Consider the following 23,910-nt stretch of genomic DNA (forward strand, 5'->3'; position numbering starts at 1 on the left):
AGCGATCCCGGAGCTGAGTCACTTCACCCCTTCGCTCCCAACCTCTGAACAGCCGAGGGTTAATCAGCTAATTGTTCGTTAGGCAGTTTGAGACCTCCACGTTAAAGAGGAGATAAAAAAAAGCCAATTATTTGAGTCATCTGTTTGGATGGGGAAAGGTATTTGATAATGCAATACAAAGGTGGCAAACAGAGCTTTTATGTGATCCCAAGGGCTCTCGCTGTCCATTTGGTGCCAACACTTTCTCAGCAGGAGACGTACAAGGCTATTTTATCCATAAAGAGCAAAGCAAGCCCTCGGAGAAACGCCTGTGAATCGCAGGCAGCTCCCTCGGCAGCATCCGAGCCCGAATATAAAACCCGCAGCTAAAGACCCTCCCCGGGGGAGCGGGAGTTGGAGCGTTACAGGGAGCAGCTGCTCCAGAGAGGGACCATTTCCACGTGTGGGGGGTTAAGTACAACTAACAGGAGTCAAGGGACGGGGAGCTTTAGGTCAGCCTGCGTGCGCTTTAACGGGAGGCCTCGGAGGGGAAGAGTCAGGGCTACGGGGAGATAAACGCTCGCTTGATTTATTTTCAAAAATTAAATTTGATGGCCCCGTGCTGCCTCGAGACAAACGAGCACCTGCCTCTCCCGCTCCAGCCCTGCCAACCTTTCCACTCGCCTCCCGCCGACCGGGGGTCTCGCTTCCCCCTTGGGCGGGGAGGAAGAGGATTTTAAACTTGAAAGATTTCTACCCCGGAGGGCTAACGGAGCGGGGAGGGGGGGGGTTCAAAGCTACAGATGAGTTCACAGCCACTCACGCAGCTCTGCATTCGCTCCCAGCGGGTCTGAAATCCCCCTTGGCTACGATTCTCCCCCCGCCACCCGCCCCCCCCTTCCACGTCCCTACCCCTCCCCAAACCAATTTGAATAGGAAATGAAGTGTGGCTCCGCGCAGACAATGCTTTATTGTAAAGTTTTTGCTGCCACGCACGGTATAAAAAAAACCAAAAAACCAAAAAAAAAAAAACCCCAAACCAAAAACCCCCAAACCTGCCAAGGCACATGTAAACATTCGCAACCGCCAGGCTCCTCCGTAATGAAAAGCTATAAAGAACACCCAGGTGGGAAGCACAATACCACCAGCTAATTAAAGTAACCAATAATATTCCTCCCAGGAATGCGAGAGCATGTTCCGCTCAGTGGGAGAAGCCACTTCTAAAGCCCGTGAACTCGCCTTCCCGGCGGAGCAAACAAAAAAAAGGAGACACGGCCAGCGAGCCCCGCTGCCGGACATCGCCCCATCGGGGGACACAAAGCCCGGCCAGCGAGCCCCGCTGCCAGACATCGCCCCATCGGGGGACACAAAGCCCGGCCAGCGAGCCCCGCTGCCGGACATCGCCCCATCGGGGGACACAAAGCCCGGCCAGCGAGCCCCACTGCCGGACATCGCCCCATCGGGGGACACAAAGCCCGGCCAGCGAGCCCCGCTGCCGGACATCGCCCCATCGGGGGACACAAAGCCCGGCCAGCGAGCCCCACTGCCGGACATCGCCCCATCGGGGGACACAAAGCCCGGCCAGCGAGCCCCACTGCCGGACATCGCCCCATCGGGGGACACAAAGCCCGGCCAGCGAGCCCCGCTGCCGGACATCGCCCCATCGGGGGACACAAAGCCCGGCCAGCGAGCCCCGCTGCCGGACATCGCCCCATCGGGGGACACAAAGCCCGGCCAGCGAGCCCCGCTGCCGGACATCGCCCCATCGGGGGACACAAAGCCCGGCCAGCGAGCCCCGCTGCCGGACATCGCCCCATCGGGGGACACAAAGCCCGGCCAGCGAGCCCCGCTGCCGGACACCACTCCATCAGGGGACACAAAGCCCGGCCAGCGAGCCCCGCTGCCAGACACCGCTCCATCGGGGGACACAAAGCCCGGCCAGCGAGCCCCGCTGCTGGACACCACTCCATCGGGGGACACAAAGCCCGGCCAGCGAGCCCCACTGCCGGACATAGCCCCATCGGGGGACACAAAGCCCGGCCAGCGAGTCCCGCTGCCGGACACCGCTCCATCGGGGGACACAAAGCCCGGCCAGCGAGTCCCACTGCCGGACACCGCTCCATCGGGGCACACAAAGCCCAGCCTGGGTTTCACCATGAGGGTGGTGAGGCACTGGCCCAGGTTGCCCAGAGTGGTGGGAGTGGAAGCCCCATCCCTGGAAGTGTTCAAGGCCAGGCTGGACGGGGCTCTGAGCAACCCTATCTAGTGGGAGGGGTTGGAACTAGAAGATCTTTAAGGTCTCTTCCAACCCTGACAATTCTATGATTCTATGAATCTGTAGGGCTGGAGCCAGCCCGGCCACTGGCCCCGGGCAAGCCATTGCCCCACCCACCAGTGGGTCCCCGGGGAGCACAGAGCCAGCTGCGATAGCTGTGAAGGGCCCGGGGGGCTCAGCCTTGGGGGCTTTCGGGGTTTTGCCGAGCCCAGGGGCCACGGCGCAGCCCGGGAGCCGCCTCCTTCCATAAACCCTGGCTTTATTAAGCTGCAGCCACACGATCCCGGCCAGGGAAGGCCACGGCCATAAAGGTTGACAAGGCGTATATTCCTCCTGAAAAATGGGAGCTCCCAGTGACAGGGTTAATGATGTTTGAGCAGCCTCTCACCCTGAGCTCCACATATCCCAGCTTTAATGCGCTGGCCTCCTTCCCCCACCCCCAAAGGGACGGGAGAGGGAAGGAGGGAGGCGGGGAGGGGGGGAAGAACAGCGACCTCCAATGCCAGATATTTTCTACATCAGTGAATTCCCGGGGCCAGCAGAATAAAGCAGAACACTGGTACGTGGAGAAACAGGCAGCAAAGAAAAGAAAAGAAAAAAAAAAAAGAAAAAAAAAAAAAAAGGTCAGATCCATCCCACCCACACCCCCCCCTGCCCCCGAGGAGGAGAGGGGCTCACTGCGGAGGGATGGAGAGAAGCCGAACCTCCCCTGGCTCTTCCCCTTTTCCCGCAGGGAGAGGAGAGGTCTCCATGCCAACACCACCCAGCTGCAGAGCCGGACAATTCTTTCCGCTCCCCGCTATTTCCCAACAGCGCTGCAGCACCGGGCTCGGCGCAGCCCAGAAGAGGAAAAGGCTATTTGTGCGGGGGCAGCGCGCAGGATGTCGGATTCATCTCAGAGCCTATATTTATCCTTTTCTCCCGTTTTTCCCCCCCAAGGTGCTAAATTCATCTTCTCCCCCCCACCCCTCACCCCTCCATTTGCTACATTTAGGCGAGGGATTATCGCAGGGGTGAGCACACCGTTCGCCGGCACACGTTTATCTCCAAGCACGCCCCATGGTGTCCCCCCCCGGCACGTTCAGCTCCCCCCAGCGCAGCACAGGGAGGGGGTCCCAGCGGGAGACAGAGCAGCGGGAGACAGAGCGCGGCTCCAGCTCCTGCCCCACCGACAGCCCCCGCGGCCGGCGCCAGCACGCGAAGGCCGAGCTAAATCCATCGACAGGTAACGAGGACCAGGAGAGGGTTACGCTCAGAACCCTCAGGGGTATATTTCTCTCCTGGAAAAATAAATAGTTTTAAGACCAAATCCATCCCCCTACGAAGCTCATCTCATTTGTACTTCAAAGAGTTATTTCCTACCGGGGAGCTCTGGACGCTTTCTCTTCAGAGAGCTCATTACCTTGGTCTTTACTGACTTGGCTCCTGCCCCCAACAGAAACGTGCACTTCCACAGCGCGAGTCAAACGCCTGAAAACATACCAATTACACCGCCTGCGAAACGGGCTCTCTTCCCTTGTTAAAACCCGGATGAACGAGCTTAAAATCCAATGCCTCCATTCGGCAGCGGTTAAATCTCTCAAAACCATAGCGAGAGTCACACACGCAAAAACAAACAGAGGGGAAGATGAAGGAAACGGTGTTGACAAGGCTCCCCCGGGGTCCGGGGCCCGTGCGCCGCACTAATAACAAGATGTAAAAACCTCAAACGGCACGAAGGCTTTGAGAAGCCACAGCACGCTCCGGGCCGGAGCGCCGGGCTAATCCGGAGGGGCAAAGTGTCCTGGAGGCCGAGGCACCTTACCTTCTTGGAGAGCGAGGAGACATTCAAGCCAAATCTTTGAGCCCTTTCCTTTAATTTATCCATGTTTACCTACAAAGACATAGGAAACAATTTATAATTTAAAAAATAAATAAATAAAAAAATAATAAATCACCGTCACTCAAGAGGGATGGAGAAAAGGCTGCCTCTCAGAACAGACTTGCGCACAGCGACCAGCCCCGGGGGAGGCTCCGCTGGGCACCGTGCTGCCGGGCAGAACCCGTGTCCCAAAGGAAGCACCAGAAACCACCGATCCGCCCCGTCGCTTCCCCAAACCCACCCCAGGAGAAACCCCGCCATGCTGACCCCTCCCCGGCACCTTCCCCGCAGCAGCCTGGTCAACACCAACACAAAATAAACCAGCCCGGGAGGCAAATTTGCCAGCGCTTCCCCCAAATTACCACTGCCACCCTGGCTGCCACCGGTTTACGCAGCCATCGCTGCGCCCTCACCCTTCCACGACCCGCGTGTCGCATCCAAGCGGATCCCTGCACCAAGCAGCTTCTCAGGAAATCGCCCAAACTGCCTGGTTTCCTAGAGAGGCATCAGCCACTATTACGGCACCTCTTCCTGACGAACACAGACTTTTTGGGCACGCGGTTCCGCAGAGGAAACCCCTGTCCCTCCTCGCAGATGTTCGTGCAAGATCTTCTGTGCCCCCGGCACCAGACAAAGCCAGAGCCTCGCCTGGCGACAGATCTCGGCTTAACTGTTCCACCCATCCTCAACGCAGCACGCAAACGCTGAGACACGGAGCCACCCGCCCGCCCGCTGCGAGACTCACAGAATCCCACAGAATCATCCCAGAACGGCTGGGGTGGGAAGGGCCCTCTGGAGATCATCTCCTCCAACCCCCGGCCAGAGCAGGGTCACACACAGCAGGTGGCACAGGGATGCGTCCAGGCGGGTTTGGGATGTCTCCAGAGACGGAGACTCCCCCAACCTCCCTGGGCAGCCTCTGCCAGGGCTCTGCCACCCTCAACGTCAAGAAGTTCCTCCTCGTGTTGAGGTGGAACTTCCCATGCTCAAGTTTGTGCCCGTTACCTCTTGTCCTGCCACCGGGCACCACCAACAAAAGACTGTCCCCATCCTCCTGCCACCCACCCTTTCAGTATTTATAAGCGTTGATAAGATCCCCCCTCCGTCGTCTTTTTTCCAGACTGAAGAGCCCCAAATCCCTCGGCCTTTCCTCATCAGAGAGGTGTTTCATCCCCTCAGCATCTCGGTAGCCCCTTGCTGTCCCCTCTCCAGCAGTTCCCTGGCCTTCGGTGCCTCCTACTGAGACCTGGAAGGTGGCTGGGCAAAGCGGCACTGGCCATTAAAAGCCGAGTAATTTACTACAGGTCATTCGTCGTTTCCATTCCCGAGGCATAATTCAAGCAATTCCAACAAAAACACAGGATGAAAGCCAGGCATATGAAAAAAAAAAAAAACAACAACTAACCAAATATCCACCTTTGTTCCTTTCAGCATTTGATTCTAAAAATCAGCTCATCTGAGAAAACGGGCGCAGGGATGGGAATCTCCCCAGCTGCGGGCAGACATGACGCCCGGGGGGGGCTACGCCGCCAGCCCTCGCTCCGCACACCTTGCTCCCGGACCTTGCGGGCGGTTTATCCCCGCCCGCGGGTAAAACCCCCTTCCTACAAACCGTGACGCGCGTTAAGGGCCTGACGAGCGGCCGGTCAAGAACGAGAAGCGTTTCTTACCGTGGGTTTGCTGTCTGCAGAGAGGCCTGAAACGAGGAGGCAAGAAAAAAAGGCAGTTAGAGAACAAAGATGGGGAGCGGCACCTTGGAGGGGCAGCAAAGTCACAGCGCTGCCCTGTCCCACCGCAAACTGGGGAAGAACCGCCGTCCCCTCCTCCCCGGCTTCTCTCTCCGCTCGCTACGGAGTCTCCCAGTTTCTTTTTTCACCTTCAAATCCACTTTTCCACCCGCAAACCTGCTGCCGTCCCACCTCGCTAAGTCAGCTATGGCGACGTGACCCGGCATTTTATGAAGCCAAAGGGTGTTTTCAGGGGTACCGCGGGGAAATCTGGCTCGCGTCTTCCAGCTGTGCTTGGAAGTAAGAGCCGCCGGGAAAAGCATCTGAGCCACCAAGGGAACAACCTTGTCCTTTTCTTCCCTATTCTACAATTCCCGCTCGGAGCTCCCGGGTGCACTCAGGAAAAGGGAGAGAGGTGCAAACAAAGGTAGTCCCACCGGCAAGTTTTGTGTTTGTTTTTGGGTTTGGTTTTTTTTTTCCCCCCCAGGAATAATTCAATATTTGCAGCGCGGTCACTCCCTGGATTGCGTCTGCTTCACCTCCTCACCTTTAGTCGAAACCGTGGCCAAACCAAACCTGCCGAAGGCAAACAGAGCTGAGTCAGGGACGGGGGCAAAGAGAAGGTCAGGCAGTACCCAGCGCGTCAACTCCTGGGTGTGAACTTTTCCTTCAAATCCTTTTCCTGAGCGTACTTGAATCAAACTGGTTTGAGGGTAAGATTAACTGGAACACGCTATTATCGGCTAATGGAATTACTGCAGTGGCTCCCGCGCTTCCTCCGTGGGCATTAATTCCCTGCTTTCTCCATAAAACGAAGCCCGAAGTGCAGAAAGCTGGCCGGAGCCCCAGCAGTTCACCATTTTTTTTTTTCCTCTTTCTTTCCAGAATAACCACGAGAACTGCCAGAAATTTCACTGGTATTTTAGTCTGAGGCACCAGTAAGGAACACATCGAGTGCCCCGCAGTCAGACACGGCCTGAACGTGACACCGGGGTCTCTCCTGCCCACGAGGAGCACCACGTCCCTGCAGGCGTAACGCAGCACGCGTCCCCAAAACCCTCCAGCAAACCTGCCCACAGCTCATTCAGGCTGAGGGAAACAGAATCCCACAGAATCCCAGACTGGCTGGGGTGGGAAGGGACCTCAGGAGATCATCTCCTCCAACCCCCGGCCAGAGCAGGGTCACACACAGCAGGTGGCACAGGGACGCGTCCAGGCGGGTTTGGGATGTCTCCAGAGACGGAGACTCCCCCACCTCTCTGGGCAGCCTCTGCCAGGGCTCTGCCACCCTCAACGTCAAGAAGTTCCTCCTCATGTTGAGGTGGAACTTCCCATGCTCAAGTTTGTGCCCGTTACCTCTTGTCCTGTCCCCGGGTACCACTGAGAAGAGCCTGGCCCCATCCTCCTGCCACCCCCCCTTTCAGTATTTATAAGTGTTGATAAGGTCCCCCCTCAGACTTCTTTTTTCCAGACTGAAGAGCCCCAAATCCCTCGGCCTTTCCTCGTCAGAGAGATGTTCCATCCCCTCAGCATCTCGGTAGCCCTTTGCTGTCCCCTCTCCAGCAGTTCCCTGTCCCTCTTGACCCGGGGAGCCCAGAACTGGACCCAGCGCTCCAGCTGTGGCCTCCCCAGGGCAGAGCTGAGGGGGAGGATGACCTCCAGCCACCTGCTGGCCATGCTCTTCTTGATGCCCCCCAGGCTACCGTTGGCCTTCTTGGTCACCAGGGCCCATCGCTGGCTCATGGCCATCCCGTTGTCCCCCAGGACTCCCAGGTCTCTTGCCACCCAGCTGCTCCCCAACCTGTCCCACTGCGGGGGGTTATTCCTCCCCGGGTGCAGCACCCTGCGCCTGCCCTTGTTGAATTCCATGAGGTTCCTCTTTGCCCAGCTCTCCAACTGTCCAGGTCCCTCTGGATGGCGGCACAGCCTTTCAGTGTGTCAGCCACCCCTCCCAGCTTTGTGTCATCGGCGAACTTGCCAAGGGCGTGCTCTATCCCTTCATCCAGGTTGCTGATGGATACACTGAAGAGGACTGGACCCAGTACCGAGCCCTGGGGAACATCGCTCATCGTTGACCTCCAACTAGACTCTGTGCCCCTATCCGACCCGCAACCTCCGCCTCATCCTCCCGACTCCTCCCCAGCGCAGTTGTGTGTCCGAGCGCGTTCACCTCACGCCAACACCACCTGTCCCGGAGGCAGAGGTATCCGGAGGGATTTTTCCCCCCGGCGAGAGGAGGGGAACGGCTGCGAGCGTGGACTCACCGAGCTGCCCGCGCCGCCTTCTTGCTCTCCAGGCTGACGGGCACGTTGAAGCGCTCGGCCCTCTTCTGCATTCGCTGGAGGGAGAGAAAAGAAGCAAGCTGAGGAAGAGGGAAGGTTTGAAGGGTACTGGAAGGAGGTTGCGCAGACGCAAACGGCCACCTGCGGCGGGCTGACACTCCAAGGTGCCCCGTTAGACCAGCACTGGGGAAAAACAGACCCCGCACCCGCAGGTAAAGGGCGAGATGCTGTAGGCACCTTCTTCTCTTTTAAAAAAAAATCCCCGCGCGTTTTTTTTTTCCACAGGTTCAATCAGCTATTGGTTTGCTGCATCTAAGAAAGGCTGGACATTATTGCCGTTAGCCGATATTCCTGCAGCACAAGCAAACTCCCCGAGCTGCTCACTAACGTCTGGTCCCGCAGCTTTTAGCTCCGCTTCAAAGGACTTTGGCTCGAGGCACCTTCCCTTGGCTCGGGCCATCCAAGAAGCCACCGCATAAAGGTGGCCAAAAGGCTCCATCACCGTTCTGATAAACACAGGACTAATTAAAAAGAAAACTAATTAAAAAGGCACGCCCTTACTCAGCTGCTCAGGGAGTTTTCCTAAGGAAAGGAGACATCCAGAAGAGAACGGCACCAGGGAGCGGCCGGAGCCAGGCGACTGTTTTAAGATGGCGCGAGGCTGCGCTGGAGGCCGGCGCGGCACCGCACACCTCGGCCGGGGAAGCCCGATGCCACGGGGAAGGAGCAGCGACCGCAAAGGGAACGGCCCCGACTTCCCTCCAGAAGCGGGCATGACCGGCATCAGCGGATTTGCAAGGAGAGAGGCAAACGAGATTCCCTTTTCTTCCCTGCCCTGAGCAAAAGGGCAAAGAAATACGCTAGAAAAGGGGATTGGGGGGTGTGGGGGTGTGTTTGTTTTCAGGGAAACTTATTTATTTGGCACAAGCCTTTTCACAAGAGACGGAGGCAATCCGCGCAGTCGGCTCAGCCTGGCAGCCACGGTTTGCCATTAGCAGCACAATTCCAGACGGAACTCAGCTACGTCGGAAGGACCGGACCCGCTGCCCCCACCGGAGCCCAGGCTTGGAGCAAGCTTGGAAACATCGGAAGCGCAAGGGTTTGCGCCTCTGAGTACTCAATCCCCTTAAAAGCTTAAGGGAAATATTTAACATTTTATTATTCCACAAGGGCGCAAAAATGCGTTTGGTGTTTTAAAGGTTAGAGAAACAGATATTATTTTAATGGAAACATTTACTTTAGCCAAAAGCGCAGCGAGGAGCGTAATAAACATTTGCATCAAAACACAAATGTTTAGAAAAGCGGGATTAGGAACACCCACCCCTAACGCTGTCGGCACCGAGGAGCTTTTACTCAACTCAGTCGAAACAATAAAGACAAAAAAAACCAACCCGTATCGCTCGGTTCAAGGCACATTTCCTTATTCTTCCCAACACCCCGAAGAACATCCAGAGGAAACACCCGACGAGGCAGCTCCTGAACGGCTGTCGACTACGGCCAGGCCAGGCCAGAACAAAACCCCCGCTGCCCCGGGACCCCCCAGGGGTGACCGGTACGGTCAGAGGGGTGCTCTGCCCCCTTGACAACCCCCCAGACCCACAGCAAGCGACTGGCTGGATTTCGGGCTGGGCTCGCAATTCCATTCCGTTATCCCTGACGGTCGCCTTTCCCAGGAATCGGTCTCCTCGCTTTTTGAACTCATCTGTACTTCTGGTAACAGCCCACATTAACAGCCTCCGGCGTTCAATTATGCACCGTACGGGAAAAGAATTCCCTTTTATCTTCAAAAACCATCTACGACATAATTTTGCCGAGACCTGATTCGCATTCAATCAAACAGGCTCTGGGGAGACACCCCCCCCACTGTCCCCGCAGTGCTGCCTCCAGATCTGGGGACATCAGGAGGACACGGAGCTGTTGGAGCGGGGCTGGAGGAGGCCCCGGAGACGCTGGGAGGGCTGGAGCCCCTCTGCTGTGGGGACAGGCTGAGAGAGCTGGGGGGGTTCAGCCTGGAGAAGAGAAGGCTCCGGGGAGACCTTGGAGCCCCTTCCAGTCCCTCAAGGGGCTCCAGGAAAGCTGGGGAGGGACTCTGGAGCAGGGAGGGGAGCCGTGGGACGAGGGGGAAGGGTTTTAACCTAAAAGAGGGGAGATTTAGGTGAGATCTGAGGAAGAAATTGTTTGCTGTGAGGGTGGTGAGCCCCTGTCGCAGGTTGCCCAGAGAAGCTGTGGCTGCCCCATCCCTGGAGGGGTTCAAGGCCAGGTTGGCCGGGGCTTGGAGCAACCTGGGCTGGTGGGAGGTGTCCCTGCCCAGGGCAGGGGGTGGCACTGGGTGAGTTTTAAGGTCCCTTCCCACCCAAACCATTCTGTGGTTCTATGGCGATTCCATCACTTCCCTAGGTCGGAAGGGGCCTTTAAGATCATCAAATCCAACCATCAACCCAACACTGCCCAAACTACCACCGACCCACGTCTGCCCGGCTTTTAAACACCTCCAGGGATGGCATTTAGGGATTGTAGGGATAGGACAAGGGGTAAGGTTATACATTGAAAGAGGGGAGATTTAGGTGAGATCTGAGGAAGAAGTTCTTGGCTGTGAGGGGGGTGAGCCCCTGGCCCAGGTTGCCCAGAGAAGCTGTGGCTGCCCCATCCCTGGAGGGGCTCAAGGCCAGGCTGGACGGGGCTTGGAGCAACCTGGGCTGGTGGAACTGGGTGAGCTTTAAGGTCCCTCCGAACCCAAATCATTCTGCGATTCTACAAACAAAACCCAAAAAACCCCAAACAAACCCCAAACCAAAAAAAATTTTGGAGAAAAAGAATTTGGAGAAAAACGGAAGGGTAAGAGCCTAACTTCAGCGATTTCGCTTAATGAGCTCTTTAACCAGCTAGGGCCAAGGGCAGCCCCACACCACGGGGGGACGTGGCTCCTCCAGCAACACTCCCAGCTCACATCAGGCCCTGTGTTTCTCCTCATTACTCCCTTGCTGAGGTCATAATCCTCCGCTTGCGACATCACCCTGGTTGCTGTGGAAATGATCGTGTCCCAAACAGAAGATTAGAACTCCGAAGTAGGGGCGAACAGCAGGGAGACAAGAATCATGTTTTCATAGTGATTTCTTTCTTATGGAACACCAGCAAAAAAATAAAAGGGGGGCGCGGGAGGGGGGTGGGCTGGGGATTAGAGAACCACAATCGGATTCCTGAAACTCAAAAACTTTCGCAAAGTTTTCCCAGAGGAATCGGCAGCTTCTAAGTGTGTTTGTTTTAAATAAGCCCAGCAAATGTAAGGGACAAAGCCAGAGAAGATAAAGATGAGATGATCTGTTAGCTCCTATCAGTTCCTCCCCGAAGCGAGCCCTCACAAAGCTTTGTAGTTTTACATGTCTGAAGCAACGGGGCTGCAGCAAGTCCCGAGGGACAGGGACGTGCCGTGGCCTGGTGAACTCCGTAGGGGAATTTTTCATTGTTGGCAACAGCGGGAAACACACATTTTATACACCAGAGCCATCACTGAGGCGGTTCGAGTCTACCAGCCTTTACCATCCAGAGCCTTTACCACCCCCCTTTGTCTGCGAGGGAATGATGGCCCGGGAACGATGCGGCTTGTGGCTGCTAAGTGGGGAATATTGAGGGAGGGTCAGTGGTGGTTGGTAGGGGAAAGACACGGCAGCGAGGAGAGAGGCGTCAATGGACAATTGAGAGGAACGGGCCTCAAAATCTCCCGGCAAAACGAAACGTGCCACGGGGTCGCCACCCTGCCAGGTCACCCCACAGCCAGTAATATAAAATCAAGGAAAAAATAAAAAAATCAAGCGGGTTTACAATGGGAACACTGACACAGCCCCGGCAACACACAAAAGAGACTCTGAACAAAGCGAATAAGGAAACCCACACCTGGGAGGATGCAGTAGCAGAAGGAACCTTACCTCCATCTGCGATATTTCTGATGTTATTTTCACTACCTTCTTTTCCGTAATCCTAGAGGTGTTGGGAAAGAGAGAAACTGGTCAGAGCAGAGCCAGATCACAATGCTAAAGTGAAGTATGAAACTTTTAACCCCAGTCTAGGGTGTACGAGGGGGCAGGAAACACGCAACCCGGTGAAGGTGCAGCCATGGTTCCCCCGCGAGCCTAACCAGTGCCTCCAGCGCTCCCCAATTCCTCTGGCAACGATGGGAAGCTGGAAAAGACACAAGAACCAGCCCCACTCCCACCCGTGCTCTACAGGCTCGCAGGAACAACCAGCCGTTTAAGGCAAGAGAAACGTTCTCCGATTTGAGCGGGACGCTGCAGACGCGTCTCAAAACGCCGGGTGGATATTACGAGCAAGAGGCCGCACGCAGACCTACGCGCCCCAGAATAACCCCCTGCCCATCCTACAGCTCGTAACAGTCACATTCAGCTCTTGTTAGAAGCCCAAAGCCTCGACTGCAAGCCCCAAAGAGCTTTATTCCTTTATGGCCCTCAAATACAAAGGGTTGTTCTGTTCTAGTTCATGGGACAGCCACAGGCAACTCTCCCCAGGTCAGCCCCAGCGCCCCGCGCCCAGGCTCCATTTCAAACACACACTTCCTGAACAATGTGCGGCTGACAACAGTGGGACCAGTAAAAAGCCCAAACGAAAATATAATGGAGGGGGCGTGCTCCAAAGTTTATGCTCCGAAAACAGAGCTCAGGCTCGAGGGGGGAAAACAAAAGAGGAAGAGACAAAGTTCGGAAGTTCCCAGGCTAAATGAAATAGCATCCTCCTCCTCCAAACAACTCCCATAAAACAGTGGGTCACAGCCAGCCTCATTAAGGTCGCCCATTTAGAAAAATGCCCTGCTTTTGTTCCAGATTCCTGGACAGGTTTCTCATTTTATGCCCTGAAAGGTAGTAATGGTTTAATGGCACTTTCACAGGAAGCAATTCTGCCTGGGAGCTGGGACCTGGCAGTGCCGGCGCTCGGCGGGCACAGGACGCCCCCTCCTGCCCACAAGCCCGGGGCTCGCTCGGGGCTCGTCCCTTCGAGCCACGGAGGCCAGAGCAGCCACGCAGACGGGACGGCCGGAGCACGGCATTACCCCACCGGGCTGAGGCAAGGGCCACAATCCCAACTCCAAGGCGCGCTGCGACCTCCTTTCAGCCCAAACTCCAACACGGGGCTGTAGGAAGCCGACAGGCGCCGGCCTTGCACCCCACGGACTCGCGTTGTTCTACTCAGAAAGGATAGTTACACGTCAGGCGATTTTACAGGAGGCTCTTCCACTTTGACGGGCGGCTCCACCGGCTTCTGCTCTTCTTCCTGCGGGTCAAGGAGTTGAGAGGAGATCAGAGAATAAACAGCTGAGCAAGAGAGAAACACCGCGGCGGGGACGTCGGCAGCTCTCTTGGGTTCTCAGCGCTTTAAGAGGGACGCGCCTGCAATCCGGCCCACGCACACTTTGGGGTTCCTGCACCGTGCGTTTATCTCAGCCCGCAAAGGCGAGGCGCGCAGCGAGGAGCAGCGCTGCACGCTCCCAGCCCGGCAGGTCCCAACAGCCGCAGACTCTTCTTTTATCCAAAGTCTAATCCCTCCCCAGAAAGTCTGAGCTTCACAAGGCGTAGGAAATTATTTGCGAGACGTTCTCCAGCCGCCACGCGGAGCCAAAGAACATTGAAGCTACACCGTGCTCGTGCTCGATGCCCAGCATCGATCTGCTGAGACCCACCTCGCTCCTCCCCAAAGACTTTTTGTGAAACTGGGGAGAAAGCTTCCACATCCTCCCCCCGTCCCGGCCAAGTGGTGAAGAGCCTGGCAAGCTGGAAGAATTGGTTTCCGCTGGTGTTTTAGGTACAAAGCGCTTTCCCGGGCTGGATCTCCTCACCCCCCCGCCTCAGAACAACCTCTCCTGCTTTACGGCTCGCTTCCGCGGGCCAGGCAACTTTTTCTAACATGTTCTTTCTTAAAAGCACACCGCGGCCCGCCACATTTGCTGCTCAGCTCAGGACAAAACCACAGTGTGACACGGTGTGAATCCTGCTGCACGGGGATGGAATGACCCCGCTCTGAAGCCGGGAGAACCGCAATGCAGCCGGCGGTAGGTCGCACGCCGCCAGGCAAACCGGAACACCCCGCCGAGACCTCCAGCAGGGCGAGCTGCCCACAGGAACACTTACCTCTATTTCTTCTCCCAGCACATCTTCTTCGTTTGCTTCTTCTTCAGCTGGAAAACAAAACAACAGAGCAATTGCAGCAGTGATATCTTTGGTTTCTCGGATAAAGTCTCCTCTGAGAATTTTACTGGGGAAAGCAGGAAGCGAAGGCAGCTGGAATCACCGAATGGTTTGGGCTGGAAGGGACCTTGAAGCTCATTTGTTCCCCCCCTGCTCTGAGCAGGGACACCCCCCAGAGGTTGCTCCAAGCCCCGTCCAACCTGGCCTTGAACCCCTCCAAGCATGGGGCAGCCACAGCTTCTCGGGGCCGCCCGGGCCAGTGTTATTTTCTTACATTTCCAGGTAAGAGGAGACTCAAATTTATTTCCCACCCCGGTGCAGGAGCTCTTGCTCAGCCACGGATGAGTCAGAACAGACGCAGCATTAGACGCACCGACAACACGTCCCATGCCCTTGTGTTAAACTCCAAGCTTTTAACACGGAGGCATTTGGGCAGAGTTTTCCAGGGGAACCACTTTTCTTTTGGAAGGTTCCTATTTTGAAGTTTCAGGGAGTAACTTGAGGAAATGGGGTATTCCTATCCTTTTGTATAAACTTTAGGATCATGGAATCGTCTAAGCTGGAAGGGACCATTAAGATCGAGTCCAACGATTAACCCAGCACTGCCCAAACCCCCACTGACCCACATCTGCCCAGCTTTTAAACCCCCTGCGGGGCTGGTGATTCCACCCCTGCCCTGGGCAGCCTGGTCCAAGGTTCTACAACCCTTTCACAGACTCACGGAATGGTTTGGGTGGGAAGGGACCTTAAAGCTCACCCAGTGCCACCCCCTGCCCTGGGCAGGGACACCTCCCACCAGCCCAGGTTGCTCCAAGCCCCGGCCAACCTGGCCTTGAACCCCTCCAGGGATGGGGCAGCCACAGCTTCTCTGGGCAACCTGTGACAGGGGCTCACCCCCCTCACAGCAGAGTTTCTTCCCGATATCTCACCTAAATCTCCCTCTTGCAGTGTAAAACCCTTCCCCCTCGTCCCATGGCTCCCCTCCCTGCTCCAGAGTCCCTCCCCAGCTTTCCTGGAGCCTCTTGAGGGACTGGAAGGGGCTGGAAGGTCTCCCCGGAGCCTTCTCTTCTCCAGGCTGAACCCCCCCAGCTCTCTCAGCCTGTCCCCACAGCAGAGGGGCTCCAGCCCTCTGATCATCTTCGTGGCCCTCTGCAAACTTGTTTCTGTGAAGAAGTTTTTCCTGAGATCCATCCTAAACCTCCCCTGGCCACAACTCGAGGCAGTTTCCTCCTGTCCTTTTCAGGCACCTCAGATATTTTGCACAACATTTTACCCAAAGCGGCCGCTGTGCCCCAACCCACGAGAGGTCGCGGCGAGCCACAGGCCGAGCGGTCGCGGTTCTTACTTTGAATACGCTGTTAGAGCCACGCGCCCAGAGCAGGGGTTCTGCTCTCCCCCAGGGTTCCCACACACACACACCGAGAGCCCCCGGGCCAGCACCCGCGGAGCCCCGCAGCACCCACCGTGCTCCTCCAGGTACGCCTGGAGCCGGTTGATCAGATCCTGCTTGTTGCCCTTCGCCTCCAGGCCGCGGGCCAGGCACTCCTGCTTCAGCTCGGCCAGCTGCACGACACGAATGAATTAAAAAATTAAGAAGCATGTAAATAAAGGAGACAAATGGATTTTACTGTTTTTTTTTTTTTTTTTTTAGGAGCCACGAAGGCCGCTCCCCGCCTCAAACACCCGCCGCGCCCCTGGGCCGCCGGGCGTTAACCCGGGTGACCGGTTACCCCACAGGGCCTGGGGGAGGGTGGCTCTCACAGGCCGGCCCCGGCGAGGAGGCAGCCGCCGGGCGGGGTGAAGGCGGACCCGGGTACGGGGGTGGCGGCCGCGGGCCCCGCGCCGGGCGGAGACCCCCCGGGACGGTCCCCGGGGCGAGGGCAGCCGGCGGGAGTCCAGGACCCCTCCGCTGCCCCGGCCCGGCCAGGCCAGGCCACACTCCCCCGCGGCGGGACGCGAAGCCACGGCGGCCCCGCCGGTACCTTCAGCTTATGGAGCTCCACAGCCTCCGCCGCCATCTTGTCGCCCCCGCAGACCCCGCTGCCAACCCCGCCCCCGCCGAGCGCCTCTCGCCCAATCAGCGCCGCGCTTCCTGGGCCTGCGATTTCAAACCACTTCCCAACATCGCCTCTCGCGAGTGGCCAGGTTTGCCCCCCCTCCCGCGCCTTCCGCCCGCTATTGGCCTGCTAGCGCGCGAGGGGCGGGGCGGCGTTGAGCGACGGGCAGATCAACCAATGGAAGCGGGGAAACGCTGCCGAGCGGCCAATGGGGAGAGAGCGGGCCCAGCGCGGGGACTTCCTGGAGACGGGCCTGAAGGCGGGCAGGGTCCTGGCAACGGCCACGGAGCTGCCGGGTGGGCAGGGGTCTGCGAGGGGCCGGGCGATCGGGAACGGGAGGCTGCCAGGGGCCGAGGGGGCGGAGAGAGAGGGGCCCGGAGGGCTGCGAGGGGCCTGGGTTGTGAGGGCCGGGGAGTAGGGCCAGGCTGTCAGATGACATCTCTGTGAGAGGCCTGAGGTGCGAGGGGACAGGACTGTGAGGGGACAGGGAGGGAGGGGATGGGGCTGTGAGGGTACAGGGAGGGGAGGGTGGGCTCTGAGGTGCTGGGGATGCGGGGAGAGCGGGGCCAGAGGGCTGCGAGGAGCTGGGGGAGCGGGGAGAGCGGGGCCGGGGCTGTGAGAGCCTGGGGAGGGAGGGCCAGGCTGTGAGGTGACATTGCTGTGAGGGGCCTGAGGTGCGAGGGGACAGGATTGTGAAGGGGACAGGGCTATGAGGGGACAGGGAGGGAGGGGATGGGGTTATGAGGGGACAGGGAGGGAGGGGTGGGCTATGAGGGGACAGGGGTGCAAGGCCATGGTGGCAGGGCCGGGCTGTGAGGTGACATCCCTGGGAGGGGCCTGAGATGAGAGGGGACGGGGCTGTGAGGGGACAGGGAGGGAGAACTGAGCTCTGAGGGGCCGGGGGTGCGAGGCCATGGTGGCGGGGCCAGACTGTGAGGGCTGGGGAGGAAGGACCAGGCTGCGGGGGTGACATTGCTGTGAGGGGCCTGAGGTGCGAGGGGACAGGATTAGGAGGGGACAGGGAGGGAGGACTGGGCTGAAGGGACAGGGGGCTGAGGCCATGGTGTCAGAGCCGGACTGTGGGGGACTGGGGGCGTGAGCAAAAGGGCCATGAGGGGACAGAGAGGGAGGCTGAGCTCTGAGGGGCCAGGGCTGTGAGGGGAGCAGGCGTACCCGGCCCTGGGGAGGACAATATTCCCCCCCGAGGGAAAGGATCTGTCATGGTTTCCCGGCCCCACGTCTGCCTTAGGGCTGAGGAGCCAGGCTCATGGTGAAGGGGGGGAACCCTGGGGAGAGCGGAGCCTGTCCTGGGGCGGCTCTGACTTTGTTCCCAGCGTTTCTGGTGACTGGGGGTGAGCTCCTTTCTTTCCTCCTTGCCCTTGTGTTCCTGTCCTTAAGGCTGAGATGCGGAGTCACTCATTAGGGAGCTGGCATCAGGGGTGTGTTGGGGTTCAGCACTTGGGAAGGCCGGGGTGAAGTGTTGCAGGAGAGCCCTGAACTGGGTTAGGAATTGCAGAGATTTGGGGAAAGCCTCTCTGAGGAGACCTCTAGAAGCGCCATTTGTCTTCTGCAGGATGAACGTCGGCGTGGCACACAGCGAGGTGAACCCCAACACGCGGGTGATGAACAGCCGGGGCATCTGGCTGGCGTACGTCATCTCCGTGGGGGTCCTCCACATTGTTCTCCTCAGCATCCCCTTCTTCAGCATTCCCGTGGTCTGGACGCTCACAAACGTCATTCACAACCTGGTGAGTGACACCCCCCCTCCGCCCCTGGGCCGGAGAGCATGCAGGGTGGCCTTCGCTGGGGACGGCTCGGTGTCCCGTCACTCCTACAGGGCACCGAGGGAAAGTCTAGGGGGCTGGCGCTGAAAGGTCCTTCGCTCGGGAAACAGCACAAAGCCCATTTCTGTGCCAGCAGCAGCCTGTCCTGGGCTTGCTTTACGTCTCCTCTCCCCTTGGAACCTGCAGGTCATGTACCTGCTGCTGCACACGGTGAAGGGGACCCCGTTTGAGACCCCGGACCAGGGCAAGGATCGTCTCCTCACGCACTGGGAGCAGATCGACTATGGGACACAGTGCACCTCGTCGCGCAAGTTCCTCAGCATCTCGCCGGTAGTGCTGTGAGTGCCGCTGAACGAGGCGGGAGGGTGCAGGAGAGAGTCTGGGGTGTGCGGTGTGACCGTTGAGCTTCTGTCAGCACAGCTGCCCTGGCGGGGATGGGCCCAGGGGCTGGAGAGGAGGGTTCCCCAGCTGCGAGGTGCTGTTTTGGGCAGGAAACGCCAGCGAGGCATCTGAAATCCCCCCCCAGTGCCAGCAGCGGCGAGGGTGGGAGCGACACAGAGCTCACCCGGGGTCTCCCTCTCCCCCTGCCCAGGTACCTCCTCACCAGCTTCTACACCAAATACGACCCTGCGCACTTCGTCATCAACACGGCCTCCCTGCTCAGCGTCCTTCTGCCCAAGCTGCCCCAGTTCCATGGCGTGCGGGTCTTTGGCATCAATAAATACTGAGACACGGCGAGCTCAGCGCTTCCAGCGGAGCTGGGGACGCCAGCGCGGCGCGAGGCACCGGCTGGAGAGAAGGGTGAGGCGGGCAGGGGCCGCTCCAGCTGTTCGTAAGGTTCCTCCATCTCCAAGGAGGAGCAATCTCCTCGGTGAAGAGAGAAGCGCAGACGCGCAGTCTGGAGCAAGCAGTTGTCACACGTGCGTGTTTCCTTTGAGGTCACCTCCGTGTAACCCCGCAGAAAGCACCTGCGAGGGGAGAACTGCGGACTGCGGGGGGAAGAGTTGCCCCCCTACACCTCCCTCGTCCTCGTGTTTTCTATGTTCCCACCATAATAAAGAACTTGAGAACGACAGGAGCAGCGTCCTGACAAGTGGGAACAGCTCACGCCTCCCGCCCTCCCCGCACAGACCAGCCAGACTCCTTCAAACCGTACTTTTAATTTAACAAAAGTGATAAGAAAGAAGTACACTACCGTTTAAAACCCAGCTGCTCCGCTCTGGGAGTACAAAAAAGGTTAGTGGAAAGCAACGGTGGCGCCTACGGCAGCAGTTTCGGGAGCGTTTCAGCCCAGGCAGGGGCCGGCTTGGCCCTGCTGGGGCTGGTGGCAGCCTGGGGAGCCTCGCGTGGCCCCCGAGGGCTGTCACTCCCCGTCAAGGACCAGCCCGGCCCACGGTGTGGAGCGCCGGGAACCACTAAACGCTCGGTGAGGTGCCGGAGAGACGTTTCTCGGCAAAAAACACTCGCAGTAGAGTTTCGGCAGCGGCCCCTGAGCAGCTCCTGCCGTTGCTTTTTTCTTTTTTTTTTTTTTTTTTTTTAAAAAAATAATGCTCTTGGTCCTCAGCGCTGAGAGAAGGGGACGAGGGTCCCCGGAGCCAAACTGGGGCAGGAAAAGCCAAAGTGGCGTGGCCAGAGGCGCTGGGGCCGCGCTGGGAGGAGGAAGAGGAGGAGGAGCGTAGCCAACATACGCGGCTGTACGAACAGAAAGGGGCCGCGCGCAGTAATAAATAGCTCGGGGCGAGCAAAAAAACAAAAAAAAACAACAAAAAAAAACGGAACAAGCTGCTTAAAAAAGAAATATGCAAACGGCGCTGGCAGAGGCTGCCCCCCAGGGGGGACTCACGTGAGTCCCCCAATAGCCCCCGGTGGCTTTGGCCCCGCGGCTGAAGGAGCAGCAGCGGCTGAGGGTGGGGGGTTTCCCTCCCCAGCACCAGGCGTCACCTGAACGTTTACAATAACCCTGAAGAAATGCGGCAGCCGGTCCGTCCGTCTGTCCGTCCGTCCCGGCTGCCCCGCGCCCCGCCGGGCTCTTTGGTACAGCTGGCGCCAAGGCACAGCTCCTCCCGCTCGCCCCAGCGGCCCACAGCCTCCCTGCTCACTTCAAAGAGAGAGATTCCTTCTTTTTTTTTTTTTTTAAAAAAAAAAAAAAAAAGAAAAATAGATTTTTTTTTATTCGAAAGAGCCCTTTTTCGTGCCCAGCAGAATCCGCTCAGCGCTGGAACGGCCGACGCACCTTCTTCCGCCTCTTGTGCTTCGCCTCGCCCTTGGGGACTGTGCCCTCCGCCCTGGGGGGAGCCCCGGGGGGGGATGCTGCCGCCGGGGGGGCGGGGGGCGGCGGGAAGGGCCCCCCAGGCATCGCTCCTGAGCTCCCCTGAAAGACGCGGGTGAAGAAGTCCTGCAGGTCGGCGGCCGAGGTGGGGCTGCCCTTGGAGGCGCTTCTGCAGCGGGGGGAGGAAAGGGGAATTTGGGGGGGCTGGGCTGAGCTCGGAGCTCCCCCTGCCCCCCCACCCCGGATGGGGGTCGGGCCCCAGCTGGTGCCGTGTCCCATCACTGACCTCTGCCGCCCGGCCGGGCCGGCGTTTCTGGCGCCAAAGGAGATGTGGTAGGGGACGCGGTGGGTGTCGGGGGAGATCCCCACACGCTGGCAGCCGGCCCACTCTGCCGGGAGAGACGCGGCCGCCGGTCAGGGTCATGCTGCCCCCGGCACGGGGGGGGGTGACGGCCAGCGGCCCCCACACAGGGCCAGGGGTGGGGGGCTGTGGAAAGCGGCACCCACCCGTAATGTCGTAGATCTTCCCCTCCATCATGGCAAAGTAGGTGATCTTCAGCCCCAGCAGGCTGGACTCGGCCCAGAAATCGCCCTCCTCGGCGGGGTGCAGCACCCCGCACTCGGCGCAGTACCGGGCGCTGAGGGGGTCCCGGTCCATCTCGAACCTCCTGCGGCAAGGGCAGGTGTTTCTGAACCCCCCTCTCACTCCAGGGCCCCCCCAGATGTGGTGCCCCCCACCCCCGGCACCTACTTGTGCTTGCCCTGGCACTTGCTGCACATCATGGTGTTCATGGCCTCCTTCAGGTCGTCCTGCAGCCGGCTCAGGAACTCGCTCATGGACCTCGTCAGCTCGCTCTCCGCCATCCGCTTCCTGCGGAGGGAGGGGAACCGGGCTCAGACCCTGCGTGGGGCAGGGGGGGGGGTCCCCGCAGCCTCCCCGTGTCCCGTCCTCCCCCTGGCGTCACCCACTCACATCTCATACTCCTTCCTCCTCTCGGGGCTGCTGACGATGTCCCAGGCCGCCCGCAGCACCTTGAACGCCGCCTCCGCCCGCGGGTGCTGGTTCTTGTCCGGGTGGACCTGGGAGAAGCCGGAAACCTCAGCGCCGTCTCCCAGGGGTGGGGGGACACCCACCACCCAGAGACACCCCCCCCACCCCACCCCCCTGCCCAGCACACACCAGCACCGCCAGTCGCCGATAGGCTTTCTTCAGCTCGGCCTCCGACGCCGTGGCCTCCACGCCCAGCACCTGGAAGGGGTTCAGCTCCTCCTCGGGCACCTCGGCCATGGCCAGCAAGCGGCTCACCTCCTCCTCGGAGCCGGCAGGAGCCCCCCCGGCCCCCGGCCCGTCCCCTCCGGCCACCCAGGGGGGAGCTCGCCGCCTCTGCAACCAGTCCCAGAGGTAGCGGCAAGTCCGGCTCTCCCCGAGGAGCCCCCACGTCCTGCGGAGCACGGCCACGTCCAGGAGGGCTAGGAGCCGGGCTACTTGCCGGCTGCTGCCCAGCCGATGGGCGCCAGTGGCCAGCGCGGCAGCGCCGAGGCGCCAGCAGAGCCGCAGGCTGCCCAGCAGCAGCATGAGGAGGAGGAGGAGGAGGGCGCAGAGCATCCAGAGCAGGCGGAGGAAGAGCCCTGCCCCAGCCCGTAGCCACCGGGCTGCCCTCAGGCAGCTGCTGCGGGCCCGCTGGCCTACTCGCCGGCCCCAGCCCCGCACGCCAGCCCGCGCCCAGCACAAGTCCCCAGTGCCCAGGCGGCAGCAGGAGCAGAGCAGCCACCCGCCGGCCTCCGCACCCAGCCTGCGCGCCCGGGCCAGTAGCCCCTGGGCCAACAGCCCCTGGCAGCCAGCTGGCTCCTCCACCGGCCCCGGCAACTCGCTGTCGTCCCCGCGGCTCCTCTTCCGCACCGGCCGCTGCCGCTTGCCCTCGCGCCGGCCGCTCTCCTCCTTCCCCGAGCGCTGCCGCTGCCGCCTCCGCGTCCTCCGGCTCTTCCCCGCGCCCTCCTCGCTGGCTCCGTCCTCCTCACCTGGCCCCGGTGGCTCCGGGGGGGCAGCGGTGTCCCGGTGATGGCAGGACAGGCTGCAGGATCCGTCGCGCCGCGCAGGACTCAAGGGGGCAGCCGGTTCCCCCTGGTAGCGGCAGGTGCAGCCGGGGCCGGGGAAGGGCAGGTCGGTGGCGTCCCCCAGGCCGCAGCTCCCGTTCCAGGCAGCGCTGCCCCCCCCGCCGCTCCCGGGGGGCTCCGGGCTCCAGCCGGGGCCGTCGCTCCCTTCATCCGCTGCCGTTTCCCGGTACCGGGGCTGCTCCATCCCGGCGGCCCCGCTGGCCCCGGCCGGGCCTAGGTCACAGCCATCCTGCCGGGCCCTGGAAACGAGAGTGGGGTCAGCGCGGCCCCGACCGGTACCGGGGACCCCCGCACCGGCCCCGGGAACCCCCTGGCCCAGCCCCGGTGATCCCCAGCCTGGCCCCGGGAACCCAACGGCCCCGGGACCCCCGCCCCCCGAACCGGCCCCGGAACCCCAACGGCCCCGGGACACCCGTGGCCCAGCCCCAGTGATCCCTAGCCCGGCCCCGGGCCCCCCCCGACCAGCTCCGGGTGCCCACGGAACATCCCCCCCACCTCCCCGAGGCCGATTTCGGGGGATTTCACCCTAAAGGCGGCGCTCGGAGTCCCGCCGCGGCCCCCCCGCACCCCGGGGCCGGCGGGGACCGACGGGGACCCCGGGGGGGTTTGGAAGGGGGGTGGGGACTCACCGCGCCGGTGCCGGCGGGGGGGGGGTCGCCGCCGCCTCCCGCCCCCCCCCGGGGTCCCTCAACCTGCCTCACTTCCGCCTTCCGCCCGCGCGCCGCCCGCCGCCACCTCCTACTTCCGGGAGGGGGCGTGGCCTCGGCCCCCCGCCGCTGCCCCGCCCTCTTAAAGGGGCAGCGCCCCCTCCGTTCCCCGGGGGGAGCCCCGCGTCCTGCGCTGACCCCCGTCACGTGACCCCCGGGCACAAAGCGCCTCTGTCCCGGACCGGGGGCATCGGGGGGGCCCCGCCGCCCCCCCACACCCCCCCCCCCCCCCCGGTCCCGGCCCCACCGCCCCCGCGCGGGACCCCCAGCGGCCCCTCCCCGCCCCGGGCCCGCCCCCGCCCCCGGCCTCGGCTGGGCCCCGCGGCCCGGCCCGGCCCCACCGCGACCCCCGGCTCCGGCGGCGGCAGGGTGAGTCCCGGGAGGGGCGGCGGGACCCGGCGGAGCCCCCACACGCCCCCCCCCGACCGGCGCCCCCCAGCCCCGACAGCCCGGACCCCGCTCCCAGCGCCCCCTCCCAGTGCCCCCAGTAGCTCCCGGTGCCCTCAGTTCATTGTCCCCAGCCGCTCCCAGTTCCCCCTCCCAGTAGTTCCCAGTGCCCCCTCCCAGTAGCTCCCGGTGCACCAGTTCACTGTCCCCAGTCGCCCCCAGTAGCTCCCAGTTCCCCCTCCCAGCGCTCCCAGTAGCTCCCAGTTCCCGCTCCCA

The 23,910-nt window shown here is 60.7% G+C and overlaps 3 protein-coding genes across 6 annotated transcripts in view; 1 reads left to right on the top strand and 2 right to left on the bottom strand.

Annotated features, from left to right (window-relative positions):
- SARNP (SAP domain containing ribonucleoprotein) overlaps positions 1-16,369 on the bottom strand; it is a 39,998-nt gene extending 23,629 nt beyond the window's left edge. Inside the window, exons 1-9 of the mRNA XM_063359135.1 lie at positions 16,298-16,369; positions 15,779-15,878; positions 14,259-14,305; positions 13,337-13,404; positions 12,048-12,099; positions 8,107-8,180; positions 6,390-6,418; positions 5,786-5,811; positions 4,059-4,127 (exon numbers count right to left, since the gene is read on the bottom strand). Coding sequence (XP_063215205.1) covers positions 4,059-4,127; positions 5,786-5,811; positions 6,390-6,418; positions 8,107-8,180; positions 12,048-12,099; positions 13,337-13,404; positions 14,259-14,305; positions 15,779-15,878; positions 16,298-16,333 — 501 coding nt within the window. The 5' untranslated portion in view covers positions 16,334-16,369. The remainder of the gene's footprint in view (positions 1-4,058; positions 4,128-5,785; positions 5,812-6,389; positions 6,419-8,106; positions 8,181-12,047; positions 12,100-13,336; positions 13,405-14,258; positions 14,306-15,778; positions 15,879-16,297) is intronic.
- A 173-nt stretch (positions 16,370-16,542) lies between these two features.
- ORMDL2 (ORMDL sphingolipid biosynthesis regulator 2) lies at positions 16,543-19,231 on the top strand. The gene is made up of 4 exons (XM_063359206.1): positions 16,543-16,668; positions 17,946-18,120; positions 18,343-18,494; positions 18,749-19,231. Exons 1-4 carry the CDS (start codon positions 16,550-16,552, stop codon positions 18,882-18,884), a joined length of 582 nt encoding a protein of 193 aa, XP_063215276.1. The 5' UTR covers positions 16,543-16,549; the 3' UTR covers positions 18,885-19,231.
- Positions 19,232-19,348: 117 nt separating this feature from the next.
- Positions 19,349-23,302, bottom strand: DNAJC14 (DnaJ heat shock protein family (Hsp40) member C14). 4 transcript variants are annotated; one of them, XM_063359205.1, is made up of 8 exons: positions 23,170-23,302; positions 21,606-22,779; positions 21,399-21,505; positions 21,177-21,296; positions 20,933-21,093; positions 20,712-20,814; positions 20,390-20,594; positions 19,349-20,254 (listed from the first exon to the last, which is right to left on the bottom strand). In XM_063359205.1, exons 2-8 carry the CDS (start codon positions 22,722-22,724, stop codon positions 20,252-20,254), a joined length of 1,818 nt encoding a protein of 605 aa, XP_063215275.1. In that variant the 5' UTR covers positions 22,725-22,779; positions 23,170-23,302; the 3' UTR covers positions 19,349-20,251. The 4 variants fall into 4 exon arrangements, with proteins under 4 accessions (XP_063215275.1, XP_063215273.1, XP_063215271.1 ...); XM_063359203.1 differs by having other exon boundaries at positions 19,349-20,275; XM_063359201.1 differs by lacking the exon at positions 19,349-20,254 and having other exon boundaries at positions 20,312-20,594.
- Between the last annotated feature and the right edge of the window lie 608 nt (positions 23,303-23,910).

This window comes from Chroicocephalus ridibundus, chromosome 24 (genome assembly GCF_963924245.1).
Source record: "Chroicocephalus ridibundus chromosome 24, bChrRid1.1, whole genome shotgun sequence".
Classification (NCBI taxonomy): Eukaryota; Metazoa; Chordata; class Aves; order Charadriiformes; family Laridae; genus Chroicocephalus; species Chroicocephalus ridibundus.

Coding starts and splice junctions, on each gene's coding strand:
- ORMDL2 (XM_063359206.1), top strand. CDS start 16,550: ATGGAAGCGGGGAAACGCTGCCGAGCGGCCAATGGGGAGAGAGCGGGC. Junction 16,669..17,945: donor AACGGCCACGGAGCTGCCGG/GTGGGCAGGGGT, acceptor TGTCTTCTGCAG/GATGAACGTCGGCGTGGCAC. Junction 18,495..18,748: donor AGCATCTCGCCGGTAGTGCT/GTGAGTGCCGCT, acceptor CCCCCTGCCCAG/GTACCTCCTCACCAGCTTCT.
- DNAJC14 (XM_063359203.1), bottom strand. CDS start 22,724: ATGGAGCAGCCCCGGTACCGGGAAACGGCAGCGGATGAAGGGAGCGAC. Junction 21,506..21,605: donor ATCGGCGACTGGCGGTGCTG/GTGTGTGCTGGG, acceptor GGCTTCTCCCAG/GTCCACCCGGACAAGAACCA. Junction 20,276..20,389: donor AGCACAAGAGGCGGAAGAAG/GTGCGTCGGCCG, acceptor AAAAAAAAAAAG/AAGGAATCTCTCTCTTTGAA.